The sequence below is a fragment of the Idiotropiscis lumnitzeri genome, chromosome 3 (assembly GCF_059441095.1).
Source record: "Idiotropiscis lumnitzeri isolate Australia: NSW breed Sydney's pygmy pipehorse chromosome 3, RoL_Ilum_1.0, whole genome shotgun sequence".
Classification (NCBI taxonomy): Eukaryota; Metazoa; Chordata; class Actinopteri; order Syngnathiformes; family Syngnathidae; genus Idiotropiscis; species Idiotropiscis lumnitzeri.
Genome location: NC_142393.1, coordinates 2750519 through 2771177, shown reverse-complemented (window position 1 = coordinate 2771177; position 20659 = coordinate 2750519). Strand labels below are relative to the sequence as shown.

The following is a 20659-nucleotide window of genomic DNA, read 5'->3' as shown; positions in this document are numbered from 1 at the left end:
AGATTTCTCTTACCACTCTTTAAAACATAACGTATTAGATTGGTTACACTGACGTTGTGCATTTAATGTTAATTAACGTTGCAGATTAGCCTGTATATTATTTCACGAGTCGTAAACAAATGAAACATTTCCAGATGAAGTGACAAAAATTGTCGTTGAACGATTTTAGTCGTCAATACACTGAAGAGGCGAGATCTGGTTCGGGCATCGATGCTCTCTGAGATAGATTAGTTTTACCTGGCTTTTCCAATCGAACACAGAAAGACTCCGACACTGTTGACGTGGAGTCTGATATCACTTCATATCGCTACTCCAACGTAAAATCGTGCTTATAGTACGAAACAGTCATGCTGGATTTTGCAATATTTGCTGTGACCTTTATTGTCGTTTTGGTCGGCGCAGTTGTGTATTTGTACCCGGTAAGTTAGCCGAAAATTAGCTGAAAGTTTGCTAAGAGGCTTTGTTGTGCTTGTACAATAAATACGAACGTAACGTTCGCCTTCTGCTGTGCACACACACCGCTAACTTAAAAGCTCTCAGCCAAACATTTCCCTAAATCTGAATATTTGTAATCACGTGTCATGTTCAACCGATTCAGTTTGTGTCACTTGCTCATGCTCACACATTTTGAAACGTGCGCACAAACCCTGATGAGCAGTTTGTACGTCTGCAATGAGCTCAGTCTTCCGAGTTTTCTAATTAGTTTGCGTAAACTAGCCCCTGAATGGGAAAAAAAATTCTTTGCAAAATTGCATACGCGGTCGTTTAAAAGCCTTCGTAATTAAGTACAACCATAATGACCAACATTAAAAAATACATTTTCCTAAATAATGATGACATTGAGTGAGAGTTGTCAATAACTGTAAAATAACTTTACCCAGTAGTGTTGAGGGAATATGTGGAGCTGCTATTATTGCAGCAAAAACATCATAGCACCTTATTTAATTGCATTGAGTCAACCGTGGGCAGCCATGAAAAAGACAGTTCCAATTACAATTTCCATACCACCTCATGAAAGGCTAGGAAAAAACTTTGCTTTGACTAGAATACTTTATAAAGACTAAAGACAATCCATTTTGATTTAAAGGTAAACATGGCACAGATGTGTCTTTATGCCTTGAAGGAAATGATGAACCAATAAGTAATCAATAATTCACCTGTTCTGTGTTTCATGGATGCTTCGAAAACATTTGATCGTTATAATTATAAGTAGCTGTTGGATGAGAGGATGTGCCTAAAGAGCTAGGAAGGATCCTAAGACAAAACGGCCACTTCAAAACATTTGTGAACCCGAGTTAGGGCTGCAAGTGCGGTGTGTTAGTGTTCATATTACGGCAGGCAGTATGTCGACAGTATGTTACTAAGAGTTGATGTGATGATTAGAGAGCCGTAACAACTTGTGTTTTTCAGTCATCCAGAAGATCGTCTGACATTCCGGGACTGAATCCCACTGATGAGAAGTAAGCAACGTTCATGTCATTGTCATTATTCTGCCACATGTCAATCAAATTCAACTTTTCAAATCTCCGAGTACCGTTGAAAGACGTGAGTGTGTGCTTCTGCGTGTCGTGTCATGTGTCGTTAGAGATGGCAACTTGCAAGACATTGTGAACAGAGGCGGTCTGCATGAATTCTTGGTGGCTTTGCATGAGGAGTTTGGCTCCGTGGCGTCCTTCTGGTTCGGTCGGCGCCTCGTGGTGAGCCTGGGCTCCGTCAAGCAGCTGCGGCAACACATCAACCCGAACCACACAAGTAGGTGCAACAAGCGCAGCAACTGAAGGCGCAGATGTCTTTTGTCCTTCATTTTGGGGTTTCCTCTGCACTCCACAGCTGACTCGTTTGAAACCATGCTGAAGTCGTTACTCGGTTACCAATCGGGAACGGGCGAAGCGGTCAACGAGGCGGTCGTTCGAAAAAAGATGTATGACAACGGCATCAACGACACTCTCAAGAACAACTTCTCATCGGTTCTCAAGGTGTGGCTTTCGGAACAGGCTAAAACTTCTCGCTCGCCGCTTGTCCTGATTTTTCACCTAAACATTTGTGTTTTTGCCAGTTAGTTGAGGAGCTGGTTGGAAAGTGGGTGTCATTCCCCGAGTCTCAGCACATCCCACTATGTGCCCACCTGTTGGGTCTCTCCATGAAGACCGTTACCCAGCTGGCGCTTGGCGAGCGCTTCGCTGATGATGCCCAAGTCATCTCATTCCGCAAGAATCATGACGCGGTGCGAAATGCAGCTGAAACCACCTCGGAGTATACAGGAGGAAGAATCAATTGAGTGTTTGTATTTTTTATGGTCAATCTGAAAACGTTTTTTTGTTTTCTTCCCGGCAGATCTGGTCCGAAATTGGCAAAGGCTACTTGGACGGTGCCCAGGAGAAGAACAGCAGCAGGAAGACGCATTATGCCACAGGTGGACATCGTTCACATTCTCACATTATGAAACAACAAAAACAAAACGGAGACAGGGCTTTTGATGGCAAAGTCATATTTTTATCTGAAATATAAAACTAGGAAACACGTCATGAGCAACACTGAGTTGAACATCTTTGGCATTTTTTTTTTCATGGCATTCATCATTCACTCCATGAATTACGCCATCTTTTTTCATCAGCGTTTGAGGTGCCGAAACGTGTCAAGTCCATCTCTGCCTCATAATCGATGTGACTTGTCAAGATTCACATCCTATTCTTGATGTTCTTCTCAAAAGCTGTGCTGATCAAGTCTGAAGCGGCATCCGTTAGTCATAACAGAGTTTTACAAACCTCACTTTCACAGAGCAGCTGGAAGAGACCCTCTTCCATGTCTACCTGTTAAAAAATGTACTCGACGAATATATTTGTCGGTTGATTACAGTGGACAAAGATAAATGTCTGCCGCAGTGAATGAGCTAATGTGCAATTCCTGGAATTTTCCTGGTCAGAAACTTTCAATGGAAACCAATCGTGAATTTACAAAATTTCTCTTATTAGGGAGATTCTACGGTAAATATATCGTTGCATAATCCCGACTAAAACAACCAGATTTCATGCAAGCACGATGGTACCTCGACATGTGAGTGCCCCGATTTCCTTTTTTTGTTTTTCAAGTTACAAGGCGTCGCTTGATCAATTTTCTTCCTTTTGTGTTGCATGCCAAAATTTGAGTGACGAGGAAACTTTCGATACTCCATTGATCGAGTGATTTTTTTTTTTTTTTTTGGAAAAATCGTGTCTCAAGTTTAAGATGACTGGATCCACCGTGTTGAAAGAAATGTGTGTTTTTAGCTCTGTCAGAGATGGAGTCTGCGTTGCTGTCTGTGGCCAAGGAGAGAAAAAGCAATCCGAAGCAGATGGTGTTTGTGGACATGCTGCTAAAGTCGTCGCTCACAGAGCGACAGGTGAGTACTGATCCAAGGACTTTATTTAAAAAAAAAAAAGTCCACAGGATTAGTGTAGAGTATTTACAGGACATTTGTTGTTTGTTTCAGATCATGGAGGACTGTATGGTGTTCACTTTGGCCGGATGCGTCATCACCGCCAACTGTGCGTGCCGCATCTCACTTAATGTCATGCAAACCAAAAGTCACGTTTCGTCCTCCCAAATAAACGGCAAAACTCTTTGGCAGTGTGTATCTGGGTTCTTCACTTGCTGTCCACCTCCGAGGAAGTCCAGGACAAGTTGTATCAAGAGCTGCAAGATGTTTTGGGTTCTGATCCCATTTCCTTAAACAAGATCCCTCAGCTCAGGTAAGCGTTTCGTTGTTATGAAACCAACAATCCATTTGTTGCTTTGAGTTCTGGATGGACATTGTCACATTTCTATCAATGAGCAGATACTGCCAGCAGGTTCTGAATGAGACAGTGAGAACTGCAAAGTTGACTCCCATTGCCGCCCGACTTCAGGGATTGGATGGAAAAGTTGATCAGCATGTCATCCCCAAAGAGGTACGGCGCGGTATTTGGCATCCTAACGACCATGGCCTCGCTCACATCGCGTGCAGGGTTGGCGGTAGAAGAGCATTAGCGGTACATTTTGGTCCGCTTCTTTATCGTTGTGAAAACTTTGCGTGCCATGCTACTTGAGTCTTCCTGTTTACTCAAACATGAGACAAAAAGTGATCCTTATCAAACTAAAGTCATATCCTGTCATATTTCAGAGCCTCGTGATCTATGCTTTGGGTGTCGTGCTGCAAGATTCCAGCACCTGGAGTGAGGCAAGCAGGTCTGTTTCCCATGCTTAGTGAACGGCATCCATCATTATATTGTTTGATGGCTTAAAGGTTCCTTTGACCAGTCAAGTATATTTCATTTTAAATATACTTTTTGTCTGTCAGATTTGACCCGGATCGGTTTGAGGACGATTCAACCAAAAAGAGTTTCTCTCTCCTCGGTTTCTCTGGGAATCAGACGTGTCCAGAGCTCAGGTAATGATCGCCATTAAAGCACGAAGCGAACCCAAATAGTGGTCTTCAATTTGTTTTATTTTGCATCCCCTTGACAGATTTGCATACACGATAGCAACCGTCCTGCTCAGCACGTTGGTGCGGCAGCTGAGGCTTCACCGGTTGGAGGGTCAAGTCCTGGAGGTTAAATCCGAGCTGGTTTCTGCACCAAAGGATGAAACCTGGATCACTGTTAGCAGGAGAAGTTCAAATTAGTTTTCTGTAATATTTTGATTTCCGCTGGCCTCATATTTTCTCAATTTTTTGCATTGCTTGGTTTGACATTTCAGAATACAAGAACATTTAACAGAAAATGTTAAATGTGCTTCAAAATATTTCAGTCAGATGCCAAATTATAAAACTTCCTGATGCTTCGAATGAATGAGATGAGCAGGAAGATGACGGGTCATGTGTTTCACCTGCTTTCTTTTTTTTTTAGCACGGATCTTAACAAGAGGCTAATCAATGGGGGCGGGGTTATTGACAACTACAAACTGCTCCACACATCCACTAGTTTTTTTCCTAATAAAAAAATGTATCATACTCTTGACTTTTCTTTCAAATGTAAGTAAATTCACTCAGGCCAACAGACACTCCCACATTGTTCTTGTATTTCCTCTTCAACTCCACAAGGGGGTGCGGTTCCCCATACAAATTCCACTGATTTGTGTGTGACGATGCCAATGGAAGACCAGTTCACGTAGCATTATGGGGTTTTTTCGTGGGTAGGGACAGAAATTCTACCCTTGCACATGCCAGAAACTACCACTGCCTACAGATTAACGCTATACTGGGATAAATTACGGAATTTAAACATTGCAAATGAAAACGAACAAAAGAATTTGGTGGCCAAAATGACATTTGCCTCCTGCGGAGAGAAATATCACAAGAAAAGCACATTTGCATACATGTTAAAATTAATGGTGCAAATATTGACACATTAGCAGAATACTTTCATCCATCCATCTTCTTCCAACTTATCCATGGTCGCTTTGTGGGGGCAGCAAGTTATGCAGGGAAGTCCAGACTTCCCTCTCCCCAGCCACTTCGTTCAGCTCCTTTGGGGGGGATCTCAAAGTGTTCCCAGGACTACCGATAGTGTCGGGACGGGACACCTCACTAGAGAGGGGCCTTAACCAGATGCCCAAGCCACCTCATCTCGATGCCGGATCTCGACTTTTGAGTCTCCCCGCACCCTCTCAACTTCCTACAGAGGAGAACCATTGCAGCCCGACCGCTTTGCAAGGTATTATTAAAAGTGAAATTTTGTGTAATTATAATACTTTTAAAAAGCAACACTGACCGCATTACAAAGTACTGTACTACACTGGAAATCCAGTCAGTGGTACTTGCAGTACCACACGCAACCGTTGCGGCGCCAGTGAGCCCATGCTGCCCCGCTAAAGATGTGAAAATGGCGGAGCTACAAATGCTTTTGGAAGAGGAGATTCCAGCAGGTCGCAGCGCTCTGTTGGATAGTTTCACTAATTTGGAAAGAGTCGCCGAATATTGCGAGAGCAACTATGTCCAGGTAAGCATTTCCTGGTGCGAGAACACGTTTTCTTGACGGCTATTCGCAGACCCCGCAAACCCTGTCGGGTGGCTGTTGCTAGTCCTTTCGACGAGATGCGGCGTTAGCCATGCTGGGATAAAAGCGAAAAGGGGGGAAAAACAGTTCGTGGTTTTGTGCGACTTGCAGGCTCGTTCTCGCGTCCCGACGTGTGTTTTACGCACACGCTCTCGAAATGTCCGTCATTGCCACGATACAAACACCTTTGTGACTTTTCCAATCGCCGTGCGCTATCGTCGTAGCCAGATAGCTTGCAGTTGCCCCCATCAGACGGCTACGCTGACGAGTATTTGATTTGATCACCGGGATCGCCGATACAACCGCGAGCTGCTTGGGGCAAAGAGGACGAGAAACATGATGAATCTCGGCTCGACGCATATTGTTCCAATCGTGGCAGTCGGCTAATTTACGATCTTGTACACAAACACTGCGACTCATTTGTCCCGTTGCCTAATTTCACTGTAAATGTTCATTTAAAAATTCTTACGACATTCACAATCAAGTTGGTACGGCGACTTATCGTGACATTTTTATCATTTTGTATACAAAGGTATTTTAACCCTCTCAACTCTTTTTCTGGACGATGCCTGTAAGCTGTAATCTAAACTGTGTGCTTGGTCGTTAATCGTATAGTAAAATAAAATGCATTTTGTCACAGCGATTAGTGCACAGTATTACCAAAACGGTGGATTCAGAAGATGATTTTTTTTGAAATTCTGGCAGAGCAGGTCTGACAGGTTGCCCCACCGACTAGTACTGCTGTGATTTTTTTTTTCCACGCCCCTGAGGCTTTCTTCCTACTACACAGTTAATGTCACGCTGTTTAACTTCCTGCAATGACTCATTTCCTTCTAGACAACTTCCCTCAATGACAAGATGCCCATTCAGATGTGACTTGTGTGATTTGCGCGTCACATTTGAGGTTGTGGCAGCTTCACAGAGAAATGGGCGTCTTTTTTTCCAACCGCATTCTCTTTCACTACATCCTATTGACATTGCTGCCCTCAGTGTCAGCAGGGAAGTGGAAAAGCTGCTTTCCTTCCCTGCACCATGACCATGAGCACACCAGTTGCCTCCAAACATTCCTTTAGCACTGTTGTCGAGCCAGTTCCATGATGTTTACCTTCCCTTGTTATTTTTCTGAGGAGGATATTTTTGTTACTCGTGACCAAATGACAGACTGCTTAACTGCTTGAGACCAACATTTCACCTGCCACTGCTAGATAGCCAACCTCATGCTGTAGTGGTAGAAATGGACCAAATAATTACGACTAAGTAATTTGCAATTGCTCTGAATGAAAGTGACTCATGTGGGTCGCCCAAGCGTGTCACTGGGTGCTGTTTTAGCCACACCCCAAAATCAGGAAAACTAACAAAATAAGTTTCCACAATTGAGTACGACACCATTCTCGTTCTTTGCACATGTTTTCAGCAGTATCTTCAAATATGTGTCGCAATGGTCTCCAAACTTTTGGTAACTTATGACTTCTAGGGGACTGATTAATGCAAAAGATTAACAGTTTGATACATACTTCTGAGAATAACAAGTTTGCCCAAATTACTTTGAATAATCCTGATAAGCAGTTCATTTAATGGATGGATTTCTGTACATTTATTATTAACATCAATGTAATTTTTATCTGTTAAGACACTGATCATGGTAATGATTTTTTACAATAATTAGGGAATAGATAACTATCAATATGCAGCACTTAATTTATCGAAATCTCTGTGAGTGTTTACACTTTCAAATAGTCACTCCTAAAATCACAATGTTCCATCACCACAAAACTTTATTTTTTTTTTTTTTTTAGAAACGGCCCATGGGCTACTCATGTAGTCCCTGAATTAATTTGTTTGCACCTTTAAAGGTACATCTATAATTTAATCAACCACATGCGCGGTCAACATGGAGGACTAGTGTTTAAAGACGTCCGTGTCTCTGCTTTGGATTTCTATGTGGAGTTTGCATGTCATCTGGCTTCCTCCTGTATTTAAAAAAACAAACATGCATGGTTGGTTATTTGAAGACTTTGACTTGTTTGTTGCTGTGAATGCGAATGGGTTTATCTACTGCCCCTGAGAGTAGCTAGCGATCGTCTAAAGTGTACTTGCCTTTAGCCATAAATCAGATTGGATTGAGGCTTTCTTTCATGGACTCTAATGGGGACAAAAGCGTTAGAGAAAACGGATGGAAGGTCACGTTTGTGTTTGAGACGTCTAATATCAATACAATTGTTTGCGTTTATTTTGATATAAAATGTCCCCCCCCCCCTCTTACAGTCTCCAGATAAGCAGCGAGCGCTGGAGGAGACCAAGAACTACACCACTCAGTCGCTGGCCAGCGTGGCCTACCTGATCAATACGTTGGCCAACAATGTCCTGCAGATGCTGGACATCCAGGCCTCGCAGCTACGTCGCATGGAGTCTTCCATCAACCACATCTCACAGGTGGGCGCCCGGCTGCTGACACGCAGATATTTGCAAATACAGAGAAGTGGCCGCGCACGAAACGTATCAGACCCATCAACAGGAGGAGAAATGTGCGACCTGCCGAGATTGTATTCCTAAGATGCAACGACGGAAGAAAATGTGTTTGTGTTCTCAGACGGTGGACATTTGTTTGTGTTCTCAGACGGTGGACATTCACAAAGAGAAGGTGGCCAGACGGGAGATTGGCATCCTCACCACCAACAAGAACACATCCCGCACACACAAGATCATCGCCCCGGCCAATCAGGAGAGGCCTGTGCGCTACATCCGCAAGCCTGTCGACTACAGCCTGTTGGACGACATGGGCCATGGAGTCAAGGTAACAGAAAAAAAAGCTGTATTATTATTATTATTTTGAGTGTCTTTCATACACATGCTTCTGCTTAGGGCACCACCGCTACCTTGTTCTGGTCCTGACATTAGCAACTTGTTACTTGTTTTCAATAAAGTGCAGTTTTATATAGTCAACAACAAATTTTGACCTGATGCCATTAGCAGCGGCCCGACTGGGCCGGTACAAATTTCTTACGTAAATACCATAAAGTCAACATGTTTTAGCTTTTTAAAAATTCCATATTTTGAGTTTGTTCCTCTTTTATTGCTCAATCACCGTTGATCTTTTTACTGTGCTGCACATTTTGTTTGCGTCTGGTTTCAAAGCATTTCAATAAGAAATGGCTTGAACCAAGCCCAGAAAATGTGAGCTGTTAGATTTTATTCTGCAAAAAATAAAATTAACGTGCAAAAAAAGCAACTAACCAGCAAGAATATTTTTGGGGCATAAAGACGATCCATAATTATGAAAGAATTCTTGAGACATTTTGTCTTTTATCATGAATTTACAGTGCCATCCTAAAATTGTTTGACTATATATCTCAACAATTCATCAGTTGTGCTAATGATTTGAAGATAGAATTTGGATTATTTTATCTGTGGAAAAATGTTGCTTGATATAAGCTTACTTTCTCTTACTTGATGCTTGCTTATTTTATTCTATATTTTTTTTACAGTGATGGTTTTAAACTGCTTGGTTGACATGTTTCTCTACTTACATTTTGGTCTGTTGTTTTCCCTCTTTTCTATTGCGCACTAATCTACTGATTTTCTTTCTCTTTCTTTCTCTCTCTGCTCACCTTATTTAATCTTTGTAATCAACCGTAGTGGTTGCAAAGGTTTAAGGTAAGATTTTCAAAGCTAGCTTCTCAAAAGTAGCAAGGTGTTATGATTTCTGAATTGTGCTTTTGGTTGGAAATTGCTGTGGAAGTACGTACTTGGATTTTCTTTTTAAGGAGTAGTTGGACATTTTTCTAAATTCAAATCCTCAATATTGGATTTCAGCAGACATTTCTACCTAGATAAGCATCAAGTTGTGATTTTAACTGCGTTTAAAGTTCCTAACTACTTCTTTAAAAAGCTTTTTTGTTTGATTGTTTATGAAATTATCCTCCGATGAGGTGGCCGCCTTTCTCACCACTCTTGTCTGTCTGTAGGCCAGTGCTCAGAACATGAAAAGTGGCGGCGGCGGCGGCGGCGGTGGCCTCCCTCGCACAAACCCTCCAACACAGAAGCCGCCCAGCCCACCGATGAGTGGGAAAGGGACCCTTGGGTATGTAATCTCTTTGATTGTTCAGGAAAAAAAAATGTTGGTGGTCCTTGTCCAGCTCTCTTGCTTTGCTCGTCGAACATGAGGTCGGCACACACGACAGGAAGTCAACTATTGGCCCGACTGCTCGCTCTCTCACTGATTTGAAGGAGAAACAAAACAAGGATGTGTCATGTGTAGTGGTGTGTGCACGTTTTTACCCTGCACTTGCAGCTTTAAAAGCAGCAGCAGCAGCTATTCGCCGTGTTTTTGTTGTTTGTGTTGGACTTTTGAACACGTCTCTAATCCCAGCAGTTGTGTGCTCCTGCTGCTGAAAAACCTGCGTTCTTGTCACTTTGGGGACCTTGCTGAGTCTCGGGCACTGTGTGTCTTTGTCTGTGTGTCTGCGTGTGGCTGATTTTAAGAATTGTCTGCTGGATTTGTGAGTGAGTGTGTCCCATCTGCTGAGTGACTTTCTGAAGTGTAGTCTTGGTGTTTGTCGCTGCAAGAAGCATGTGACCACAGCTACACCTCCCATCATGCAGCCGATGCTGCAGTCTTTGGCTAAAGACTGACTTGTTTGTTTGTTTGTTTGTTTTAAACTCTCCCTCAGTCGTGTTTGGTTCCAGCTTGCCCACTCTTGGCTGCCACATATTCGTCGTCATAGCAACATTTTGCCATTACAACACCTTTACACCTAAGCCGCTAACTATCCCCTTTGCAGGAGATTTTTTATTTTTTTTTTGCAATTTAAATGCAGTGCCATTTTTTTCCTTATCTTTTGATCATATTAGGATTATGCCATTTATTTATGTAATAGCTTTAGGTAGTTTACTTTGTTCCGCCCAGCTGCTGCTACCTGTGGATTCACCCCAGCCCGCCCGCCCCAATGTTCCTCCTGTCGTTCCCCATTTTCTTTAAGTTTGCACTTGTTTGTTTCCCGCTCTCCCCCTCCCCCTCTCCTACAATTCTCTGTGGTTGCCCTTCCACCCCCCTCCCAACTCCTGACCCTCTCACAGGAGACACTCCCCATATAGGACGCTCGAGCCGGTGCGTCCTCCCGTTGTCCCTAACGACTACGTCTCAAGCCCGACGCGCAACATGGCGCACCCCCTGCCGAGCCCAGCACGCAATGCATCTGTTAATCAGAGGAACCGCACGTACAGGTACCCCCTACCCCTTCCCAGCATGCCTCACTATTTGTGTTGAACACAGGAAGTCGGGCTTCCCCCTGCCCTGTTACTCGTCTCCTTTCCTTCACTTAAACCTGACCCGCCACTGCCTACTCCTTGTTAGGAGTCCTGACTTTAACCCCGTCTCCTAATTATTCCACACATGGTGAATACCCAGTCTTGGCTTGGCCTGTACAGGAATGAGGGCAGTATCAAAATACTGAGCAGCCGGTCAACAAGGCACGTGTTGCATATCCTCTCTGAGAGCCTAATTCAGGATGATCGTTTGTTGCAGAATAACAAAACAAAAAAAACATTTCTCCAACTGTTGCACTGTAGTACAAGAACAATGGCAATCAAGTAAAAAACAAAAGGTTTTGAATATTTTTAGCTTCACCCATCCTCATCTCACTGCAACTCTGCTTTCTGCTCTTCCAGCGCGCCATGTCTTGTCTTTTGTCCGCTAACGTTGCCGTGCATCTTTTACTAGGCTGCTTTCGTTATCTGTGACATCATTGGAGTGCATTTCTCCGTGATGCTGTCGTAAAAGTCCAAACGGTAGTGAATTGTGGCGGGTGTGATGGCGATGGTCTTTGTTGTGTCTCTTGACGTTTTTGCTGACCCGCCACCAGCAGCGGGAGCAGCGGAGGCAGCCACCCCAGCAGCAGTCGCAGCAGCAGCCGGGAGAACAGCGGCAGCGGCAGTGTGGGCGTGCCCATCGCCGTGCCCACCCCGGCCCCGCCCACTGCCTTCCCAGGTACGACCCCCGTTTGCCTGCTCACAATTGTTGTGACTAAACTAGATGGTGTCTGGCTTCTGCACACTCTTGAGATTAAAAGTCAGATGAGAATGTTGAATGATCCCTAAAGATTGTAGAACGTTCCTCCTCTCCCTCACCCTTTCTTTTCTCCTCTTCCTCCTTCCTTTCTCTCACCTTTTTACAACCTAAACGCTCCCTCAGCCCCCACCCCATCCAACACAACTAAAGCTACACCCAACACTGCCACCACCCCTGGTCCCACCCCTCCTGTCCTTGATGGTCCCCCCCTAGCCTCTAACCCACCTGCTGAGATCCCGCATGTGCCCCCGCCCCCTCCCCAACTCCCCACCTCCACAGCCCCCACTGGCACAGGACCCGCTACTTATGGAAACGCTGCACAAGGTGAGTGGTCACCCAAAGTGGACATCCCGCCCACCCGTCATCTCGGCTGAGTTTTGTGATCCATATGCAGACGTGAAGCTGTAAATATGATCAGAAAATTCACATCTCAGGGCGCCAAAGTATTTGAAGAAGCTCTGCGGCGCACTTGGAGATGCGTCTGTGTTGGATTCGCTTGTGTGGTTGTGTGGACCCCCGTCATATTTCCAACCTTCACAGCAACCTTTTTTTTGTCATTGTGATGATGTATTGGGCATGAGAATTCAGCTTTTCTGTGCTTGTGCGAGTACTTTTTTTTTTTTGTGTTGCGCAATTATTCCAAAGTGGAACTTTTTTTCCCCAAAGTTCTCTCAAAGGGAGGAGCCAAAACACCCTCTAAATGTGCATTGTTGCCTTTTGGCGGCGCTTTCCTTCCCTGCAGGTGCTCCCCAGTTCTACAGCATGAACCGCCCGGTGCAACCACCCCAGAATTCCCACGTGGGAGGATCGCTGCCATACCGACGACCCTCGTCTGTCACCGGTCAGCCTAACACGGCACCGAGTCAGAACCAGCTCAACGGTGGACCACACTTTGCTCAGAATCAAGGTATAGCCAATATTTGATCTTTTGTCTGTTAGTACGTGCGTTGCGCAATCCATGTTCCTTTTTTCGAGTATTTGGGTAAATTTAACTCCAGCCTCTGTTCAAAGTCGAGACCTTTGAAAGAAATATTGTACATTATTATTATTTGAAGTCGAGATGGATGGTTTCTTTTTCAGCTCCCAGCTGTCCTGAACAGCATCCTTGATATGCAGTCAAAAGGCTTTCGTGATTCCTCTTGTCCACTATAGTGTTCCGTCTTGCCACAAGATGGCGGCAAAGCAATTTATGAAGCGTAATGCATTTCAACATAGTTTCTTGCCACTATAATGTCACAAAATAGCACCACAGCAATAGTTCCATATTATACCGGGTGCACAAAAACAGTGACTAGGTGAGTTTTTCAGCAGACAACCAAGGATAGGTTACAAGAACAAATGTGCATACTGTGTATGCAAATCCACAAGTAGTGAATTTCGAGTATGTGTGGTCCAACACTTAAGTCAGTTATTAGGCCACTTTGCAAGCGTTTAAAATGATCTGAACCATGAGTCGTGTAGTCGTGGCTCCGCCTTCTCTGCATTTGAACACTGTTTTGGCAATTGCAGGCCCACTTGCGCCCCCTCCCCCTTCCATGCAGATCACCCCACAGCTGCCCCTGATGGGCTTTGTGGCCCGAGTTCAGGAGACCAGTAAGTGGTTTGAGTACCTTCTGCATGACCAACTCCTTCAAACGTCGTCATTACTGTGTCATCATTTGCTCTTTTGGGGAATTGTTAGTCCCATCGCAATCTCAAGGACTGTTTTCCTTCAACAACCTGTCTGTCGTATTGAGACTTGTTTGAAATAAGCATGGCCTTGCTCACATGTTGCTTTTATAGAACAACTGAACATCAATCTCTCAATCAACAACAATCTCTCTTTGACTGGTGTAACTTCAAATGAGTCAGTCCTCATGTCTGTGGTAAAGTGGACCATCCCAAGTGCAACTGTAGGAAAATTGAGTTGTTGGAGTGTAGCAGAAAATGGGCTAAAGGGAATGCCATTTAGTAGTGCTCGTTTTAGATGAGTGACTAAAAAGCACATTTCTTTTATTGTCTTGTCTCACTCAGGATTTGAGCTTTTTGTTCCATGCATGTCCTCTTCCTGATGGGACAAAAACGGCATGTGATCGTCTTGTCCTCCAATGCATGAACTGCCCTCTTCTTACGTCCAGTCCAAATGATACTTGCTTCTTGCTAATGAATTCTATTTTTGTTCCCAACCAGTCTCAGATGTGCCACCTCCGCCGCCCCTTGCAGACGAGCCGGTCTTTGAGGACAGTACACCTCCACCTCCGCCTCCGGAGGACTACGAGGATGATGAGGAAGAAGAAGAGTCGGCGGTGGTGGAGTATAGCGATCCGTACGCCGAGGAGGACCCGCCCTGGGCGCCACGCAGCTACATGGAGAAAGGTCGGTTCATTCTCTGCTTTCCAATCTTGATTGAGACAAGGTCACGTTCGAAAAAATGTCGTGACACTGCACCAAGAAAGTCACACAAAGTATATCCAGTATATAAAGGGCTGATAAATATTCACTTCACATTTAGAGGGGAAAAAATATTTTATAACTATTGTTAAATAATTTCAAGCAAAATCCGCAGATCTGCAAATGCATGGGTGCCAAACCGCTCTGTTGGAAATGGCTCTGTCTTTCTATCGCCAGGAGAGGAAGCTTCCATTTCATCTTCTTAAAAAATAAATAAATAAAAACTAAAATCTTCTTGATGGTCTGCAGAATATTGTACATTGTATCGTAGTAAGCCATCAAACACCATTTTTTGTAAACTAAAAATTTTACATGGAATACCTCCCTTGTTCAAAAATTGATGAGTCATAGAGGGTAGGAAACACACAAAAAAAACCAATGTTTCAAGTGTTGTCTCGAGTGAAACACATTTTTCAAAAGTATTATGTTTCAGCGCCATAATTAATGATAAGGACTAACAGAAATTTTTCATGGTTCTCATTTGGCTAAAATTGTTCTCGATAGAACCAAAAGGTCCAATTGAATGTAAACAGAGTATATTCTTGCTGAGGTTGAAAATTACAAAAGCAGACAAAATTTTCGTGTTTGCTTTACAACTCTTACAATGGTTTCCAAAAAAAAAAAACCCGAACAAAACAAGGGGGGAAAGCGAGGCGCAATGGTCACAAACGGCCATCCCAGCGAGCCCAGAAGTTTCGGCTAAGTGAATGTGAACCGTTTCTTGCCGTGCACGCGATGATCACTGGCTTAACGTGCGCTCTTGACACAATACGACGGTGACTCTCCCACAGTGGTGGCCATCTACGACTACAGTCGGGACAAAGAAGACGAGCTGTCCTTCCAGGAGGGCGCCATCATCTACGTGATCAAGAAGAACGACGACGGCTGGTACGAGGGCGTGATGAACGGAACCACGGGCCTCTTCCCGGGCAACTACGTCGAATCCATCATGCACTACGCTGATTGAGAAACACCCCTCGCCCCTCCTCTGCGCATTGAGGGAGAGAAGCAGTCGGTAGGCAAGAGGAGGGAATGGGGGGGAGCCAAGGGTTAAAGGTCAAAGACTTTGAACAGACAGAGCATGATCACCTCCGGGATGGGATGGCGAGGAGTGCCGACGCCCAGTCATCTTCTCCACCCAAACGACCACTACTTTTTCCTTTCATGTTTCTTTTTGGCCGCTGGTTGATTTGCAGAGTTTGTGTTACACAACGAGGCATTTTCTTTGAATTTCTTCAGCCAAATTGCCCTGATTTTCAAGTTGAATATTTATTTTGGATTCTCGTGCGCGGGCAAACGGAAGGGCGGGAGGGGAACGCTTTCATGGGCGACAGGCATTGGGATGAATTTTCTCCTTGGACAAACATGGAAACATGCAACACGTGTTTTTATGTGGGTGGGGCTCAGTCACGATAAGCACATGCGGTGTCCTCACGTGACACACGGCTACATGGAGGCGGGTCACGCCACCAAGGCGGGAAATGTGTAGTATCCATTTTACGTTTACGCTAACGGACGGTCACGCGACCTTCCAAAGAAGCGGGGAGTGAAATCCTCGGTTGCACACGGTGCAGCATCTCGGAAGTTTTATCAGCTCGAGTGGCAAGGTCCGCCTCCAGCTCGGAGCGACTCACTTGCAGTGTTCTTAAGCGGTTCCCATGATATATCTTTTGTTTCACTTCTTGAAAAGGATTTGCGGAGTGGCATGTTTCTTCTTGAAGGGTAAAAAATGGCTCTATTGTGATGATTTCTGTCTTAATATTTTTAGCTATGGTGTGACTTTTTTTTTTCCCGCCCCCACCAGTGGTGATGCATTTAGGTCATTTTGAAGACACTTGTGCCATATTGAGATGTGTGTTGCAGTTGGATTGAGTGGGATGGCTGCCCCCCCCCCCTCCACTTTTCCAAGTTGTTTTAACTAAAAGAACATGCATTTGTAGTGAAGCGATGTAGAAGAAGAACTAATATAAAAGTGACGTATTATGTCCTTCAAAGCAGATGTATTGAATATGAAAAGACAGCTGTTGTGTTGAAATGGTTTTGACCATCACATCCGATAGCTCTGTTGTCCGCCGTTTGAAGGCTGTATCATCTTAAATGCGCTTGGCAGTGTCCAGTTGAAGCGTGGCCTCAGTACTTAAGCCAGAAACTTTATTTTCGATATTAAAAAAGAAAATTATTCCAGTGGGTCTGTATGTGAGTCTTGCATGCCATTATTATGTGTGCTTTCCCCCAAAACCCACATGGCAAGATGAGACATTCTAAAAAGAAGCCGTTGTGGCCCGCCTCATCCAAAGAGACTATTCAAGTTCCCTTGGAGCTCACATCCAAGGACTTGCTTTCTGACCTGCGGGGGGGACGGGGGGGGGAGTCGGACTTGGGATGGTGGCGAACCTGTCGGACAGTCCATGATGCCATTGTGTTGCACATTTCAAGTTGATTTGCAAGAGTCTCATATTTGTAAAATCCAGAGAACAAAGACAATAAAGATGTAAGGATTCTGTTGAACTGGTTCTCGTTGTCTTGGAGATTCTCAATCGATTTCAAATGCTCCTTGTCACGTTGCATGCTAGGACACAACTAACGCATGCAGAACTCCTCTAGAGCTGGGGCCGACCGACTCTGGCAGCGAGAGGAGGGATGGGATTTAAATGTAAATCTTGTGTTGAGGCCCTGGAGGTGGAAAATGACAGCAATGAAAAGTGGTCTTAACGTGTGCTGACAGGGTCCTGACAGTCAAGGTGAGGAGCACGAGCCCAAAGGGATTTTTGTGTTCTCGAGCTCTCACACAGGACATGTTCCGACAGTCTGCTGCAGTCTGACCGCCATTCGCCTTCTGCTTGTCACTCAATTAAAAAGATGATGCGTGATGTCTCGCAAGGAAGCCAAAGCGTCAATTACCTGAAACCTTTTTTTTTTTTTTCTTGTTAAAGTTCATTGGCAAGTTTACTACAACTGGAATGGAGAAGACGTCAGTCGGTTTTATTTACTCCCAAGTTGTCTTTCATTGGCTTTTCTCTGGAAAGAATGTAGTCTTACTTTGCACCTTAGACAGGTAGTGGAGTGGAAGACATGTCTGAACAGTGAACTCACAGTCGAGCGTATGGAAAATGCTCACCTTTTCAATCCTTGAGCTGCTCGCTTGCTGATTAAAACTCCAACTAGAAACTGTTATCAGATTTAATTTTATTTATGAGGGGGGGGGTTAAAGTAGCATTTTCAAGAAAATCACTTTTCAATCTTAAATTCAGCAAAATGTGATGGTGCCTGCCTTAGTTGAAAATGCGCAAAAAAAGATTCTTATTAGACAACAGCAAGTTGTGCAAAAGTAAAAAAAAAAAAAAAGAAACATTTCACCGTTGGACACGGAATTCAAAATTTAAGAAAGTAAAAAAAAAAAAAAACAGTTCATGGTGTACACTTGCTAATCCTCAAAGCTCTCTCACCTTTTGTGAGGTGTGTCAAGCAAAAGGTTCTGCTTATCAGCCACCCGCTTGCAAAACACAAAGTCGACATTCCTTTGAGTTTGAGTTTGACGAGCAGCGCTGGCAAGTGCACATTTACTTTGAAAAACATCGCAAAGGAAGTTGTCATCCGACTCCACCTTGACACTGGCGTGTCGTTGCTGTGAGCTCAACCTGCATCTGTGGACGCAGGGGTCGTTGCAAAGTTGTCCTCTCTCTCTCTTGTGATTTATTTCTTCCCAGAAAGTGCTCAACAGTCAGCCGGGGATGACCTGGCGTCCTCCCGCAACTTTGTGACAGGGAAAATCCTTTTTCTTTTGTTGTTCTCACTGGGGTGGGGTGGGGGGCTTAAAGTGGCTGCAATAATGTGTGGACGCAGCAGGTGGTTGACCCTGCAGACCTGCTTCAGCATCATCATCATCATCCTGCTATGGAGGCTCCAGAGGATACACGCCCAGTACTCAGGTAACATTCACTTGCATGCACGAGATGACCGAACCTGTGATGAAAACGTGATTTTTTTTTTAACGTTCAAAATAAAAGCAAAATCCTGTCGAGAATGAAGTTATGATTTTTGCTTTTACAATTATCCCGATTACATCATAAGAAATTTTACCGACAAACGGTGATTAAATGCCGAAATTGGGTAGAAATTGGCCTTCTGAAGAGCTTTTCTGCATTAGTTTTAAATTTCACTTTTGGAATTAAACTACTAAAAGAAACTATCGTATAGATTAGTGTGTGTGCGCGCGCGTGCGTGTGAAGAATGTGGATGTACCTTATGTATATATACATGTACAGTACATATGTATTTAATTAATGTGTCTATCTAATTGATCTATCTTGTAGGTATGTGTGTACGCGCGCGCGTGCCCGCGTGTGAAGTATATGCATGTACCGTGCATGTACTGTACATATGTCTTTAATTCATGTGTCTAATTGATCTATCTTGTAGATATGTGTGCGTGTGTGAGCGTGTGAGCGTGTGCGCGTGTTTTTGCCTCCTGAGTGTCTCCAAGCATCCATTTTAACGTTTGAGTCGTGCCTTGTTTGCTTTGTTGAAATGCTATCCAAACAGGATCGTCATCTAATCCAGCACTCATCTGCAATGCTTTGGTACCTGCGCATGTGCGTGCACGCGTGTGCCCACGTGCAAGTTCGTGTGTTCTTGTTCCAGATGTTCTCTGCATCATCACTTAGGATTTCAGTAAAGATCTAATACAGCTGGAAGGTTCAAAGGGACTTTTTGCTGTTTGGGATCTGCGGTTTGCTTCGTTTTTCCCCTCTCGGGGGCTTGTTTATTCCTCGCAGAAGGAATACAGATGCACATGCACACACGCTGACACGCACAGAGTTGGTGTGCATGTTTGGTTTGTCTTTGAAAAGCATTCTGGGACATGTGGGAGCTTGAAGGGCGGCGGTAAATTTGAGGCTAGCGAGGTCAACGTTGGAGGAAATTGTCTGCACTCTTCTGTTGCGCAATCACCAACTTTATTGATACAGTACTTTGCTTTGTGGTACCGGCATCCATCAATTTGCCACCGGCCGGGTTGGCGAGATATGCAGGCATTGTACAGGATTATATTTGAGCAGACAAGAAATTTGCCTCATAAGAAAGCATTTTAGGGCGCATGACATTCTCGCATATGAATTAAATTGTTCTCCAAGATGATAAAAATGCCGCGATCTTGTCTTCTGCCATTTGAGCATGACAGCAAAAGAGCGACAGGAAGCCGAGTGAAAGGGTTGTTTTGTTCTCCATCTTCCATCTCATGCTATCACATCTGCCATCTCAACCGGCTGCTCGCAAGGTGTTCTGTGCGACTTGCCATGTTTTGTTTTCCAGCTGTAGTGCTGGGAAAGATTGTGCTGGCCTCTTTAAAATCTTTCTTACTTGGTGTCCGATCTGTCGACTGGCATGGCGGACAGCAACCGAGGTCCTCCTCCGTTCTGGTCAGTTCTGAGCTGTTCTCCACATCTGGTTCCTACGTTTCATTGCCTCCTCTCCGCTGTGACATCAGACGGTCTTGGGTCATTCTCGCTTGAGGTGTGTCCAGTGAGAGACAACACTGGAGTTTGTTCAATTTGGATGAATTGATGGCTTCTCACTTTTAAAGCGATGATGTTCACCAAGCTTCTTCTTGGTTTGCCAATTCCAATATGATCCACTTGCCTTAGAAAATTCACGAGCAAATGAAAAAGTCGTTTGATATACATTTTATTTTTCATATGGATTCCTTTCAGGCTACAATATAACATTAGAATTAGAATTAGAAATCCCTTTATTGTCATTGTACTCAAGTGTGCAACGAGATTAGAGGGCTCCCCTCTCCAGTGCAATACAACAATAATACAGACAAATATATAAATTAGATAAATAAATAAGAGAGTGCAACGGAATTTAGTACTGAATAGGGTATATAAAAACACATCACAATGCTGTTCTGCAAGGTAGGGGTGTTCTCGTGTGTGTGTGTGTGAGAGTTCAGAATGGAGATGGCTCTCGGAAAGAAACAGTTTCTCAGTCTATTGGTCCTCGATTTGATGCATCTGTAGCGCCTGCCAGAGGGCATCAGGTCGAACAGGTGGGAGTTCGGGTGGGTATTGTCTTTGACGATGTTGAGAGCCCTTCTGAGGCACCGGGCGGTGTAGATGTCCGACAGTGAGGGGAGAGGGCAGCCAATAAT

At 44.2% G+C, this 20659-nt stretch overlaps 2 protein-coding genes across 14 annotated transcripts; both read left to right on the top strand.

Annotated features, from left to right (window-relative positions):
- Positions 1-214: 214 nt before the first annotated feature.
- cyp20a1 (cytochrome P450, family 20, subfamily A, polypeptide 1) lies at positions 215-4966 on the top strand. Its single transcript, XM_088290858.1, has 13 exons — positions 215-419; positions 1411-1460; positions 1586-1752; positions 1831-1976; positions 2057-2224; positions 2335-2413; positions 3267-3379; positions 3470-3524; positions 3608-3728; positions 3815-3926; positions 4139-4203; positions 4316-4405; positions 4483-4966. Exons 1-13 carry the CDS (start codon positions 348-350, stop codon positions 4637-4639), a joined length of 1395 nt encoding a protein of 464 aa, XP_088146984.1. The 5' UTR covers positions 215-347; the 3' UTR covers positions 4640-4966.
- Positions 4967-5763: 797 nt separating this feature from the next.
- Positions 5764-17016, top strand: abi2b (abl interactor 2b). 13 transcript variants are annotated; one of them, XM_088291014.1, is made up of 12 exons: positions 5764-5954; positions 8277-8444; positions 8629-8805; positions 9648-9665; positions 9977-10092; positions 11088-11234; positions 11873-11997; positions 12202-12402; positions 12821-12985; positions 13588-13671; positions 14248-14433; positions 15300-17016. In XM_088291014.1, exons 1-12 carry the CDS (start codon positions 5838-5840, stop codon positions 15473-15475), a joined length of 1680 nt encoding a protein of 559 aa, XP_088147140.1. In that variant the 5' UTR covers positions 5764-5837; the 3' UTR covers positions 15476-17016. The 13 variants fall into 13 exon arrangements, with proteins under 13 accessions (XP_088147140.1, XP_088147141.1, XP_088147144.1 ...); XM_088291015.1 differs by lacking the exon at positions 9648-9665; XM_088291018.1 differs by lacking the exon at positions 11088-11234 and having other exon boundaries at positions 11876-11997.
- The last annotated feature ends 3643 nt before the right edge of the window (positions 17017-20659 follow it).

Excerpts from the sequence above, each read along its gene's own strand:
- cyp20a1 (XM_088290858.1), top strand. The coding sequence starts at position 348 with ATGCTGGATTTTGCAATATTTGCTGTGACCTTTATTGTCGTTTTGGTC. Across the intron at positions 420-1,410 it reads CAGTTGTGTATTTGTACCCG|TCATCCAGAAGATCGTCTGA; the intron begins GTAAGTTAGCCG and ends TGTGTTTTTCAG. Across the intron at positions 3,525-3,607 it reads ATGCGTCATCACCGCCAACT|TGTGTATCTGGGTTCTTCAC; the intron begins GTGCGTGCCGCA and ends ACTCTTTGGCAG.
- abi2b (XM_088291014.1), top strand. The coding sequence starts at position 5,838 with ATGGCGGAGCTACAAATGCTTTTGGAAGAGGAGATTCCAGCAGGTCGC. Across the intron at positions 5,955-8,276 it reads GCGAGAGCAACTATGTCCAG|TCTCCAGATAAGCAGCGAGC; the intron begins GTAAGCATTTCC and ends CCCCTCTTACAG. Across the intron at positions 11,235-11,872 it reads CAGAGGAACCGCACGTACAG|CAGCGGGAGCAGCGGAGGCA; the intron begins GTACCCCCTACC and ends ACCCGCCACCAG.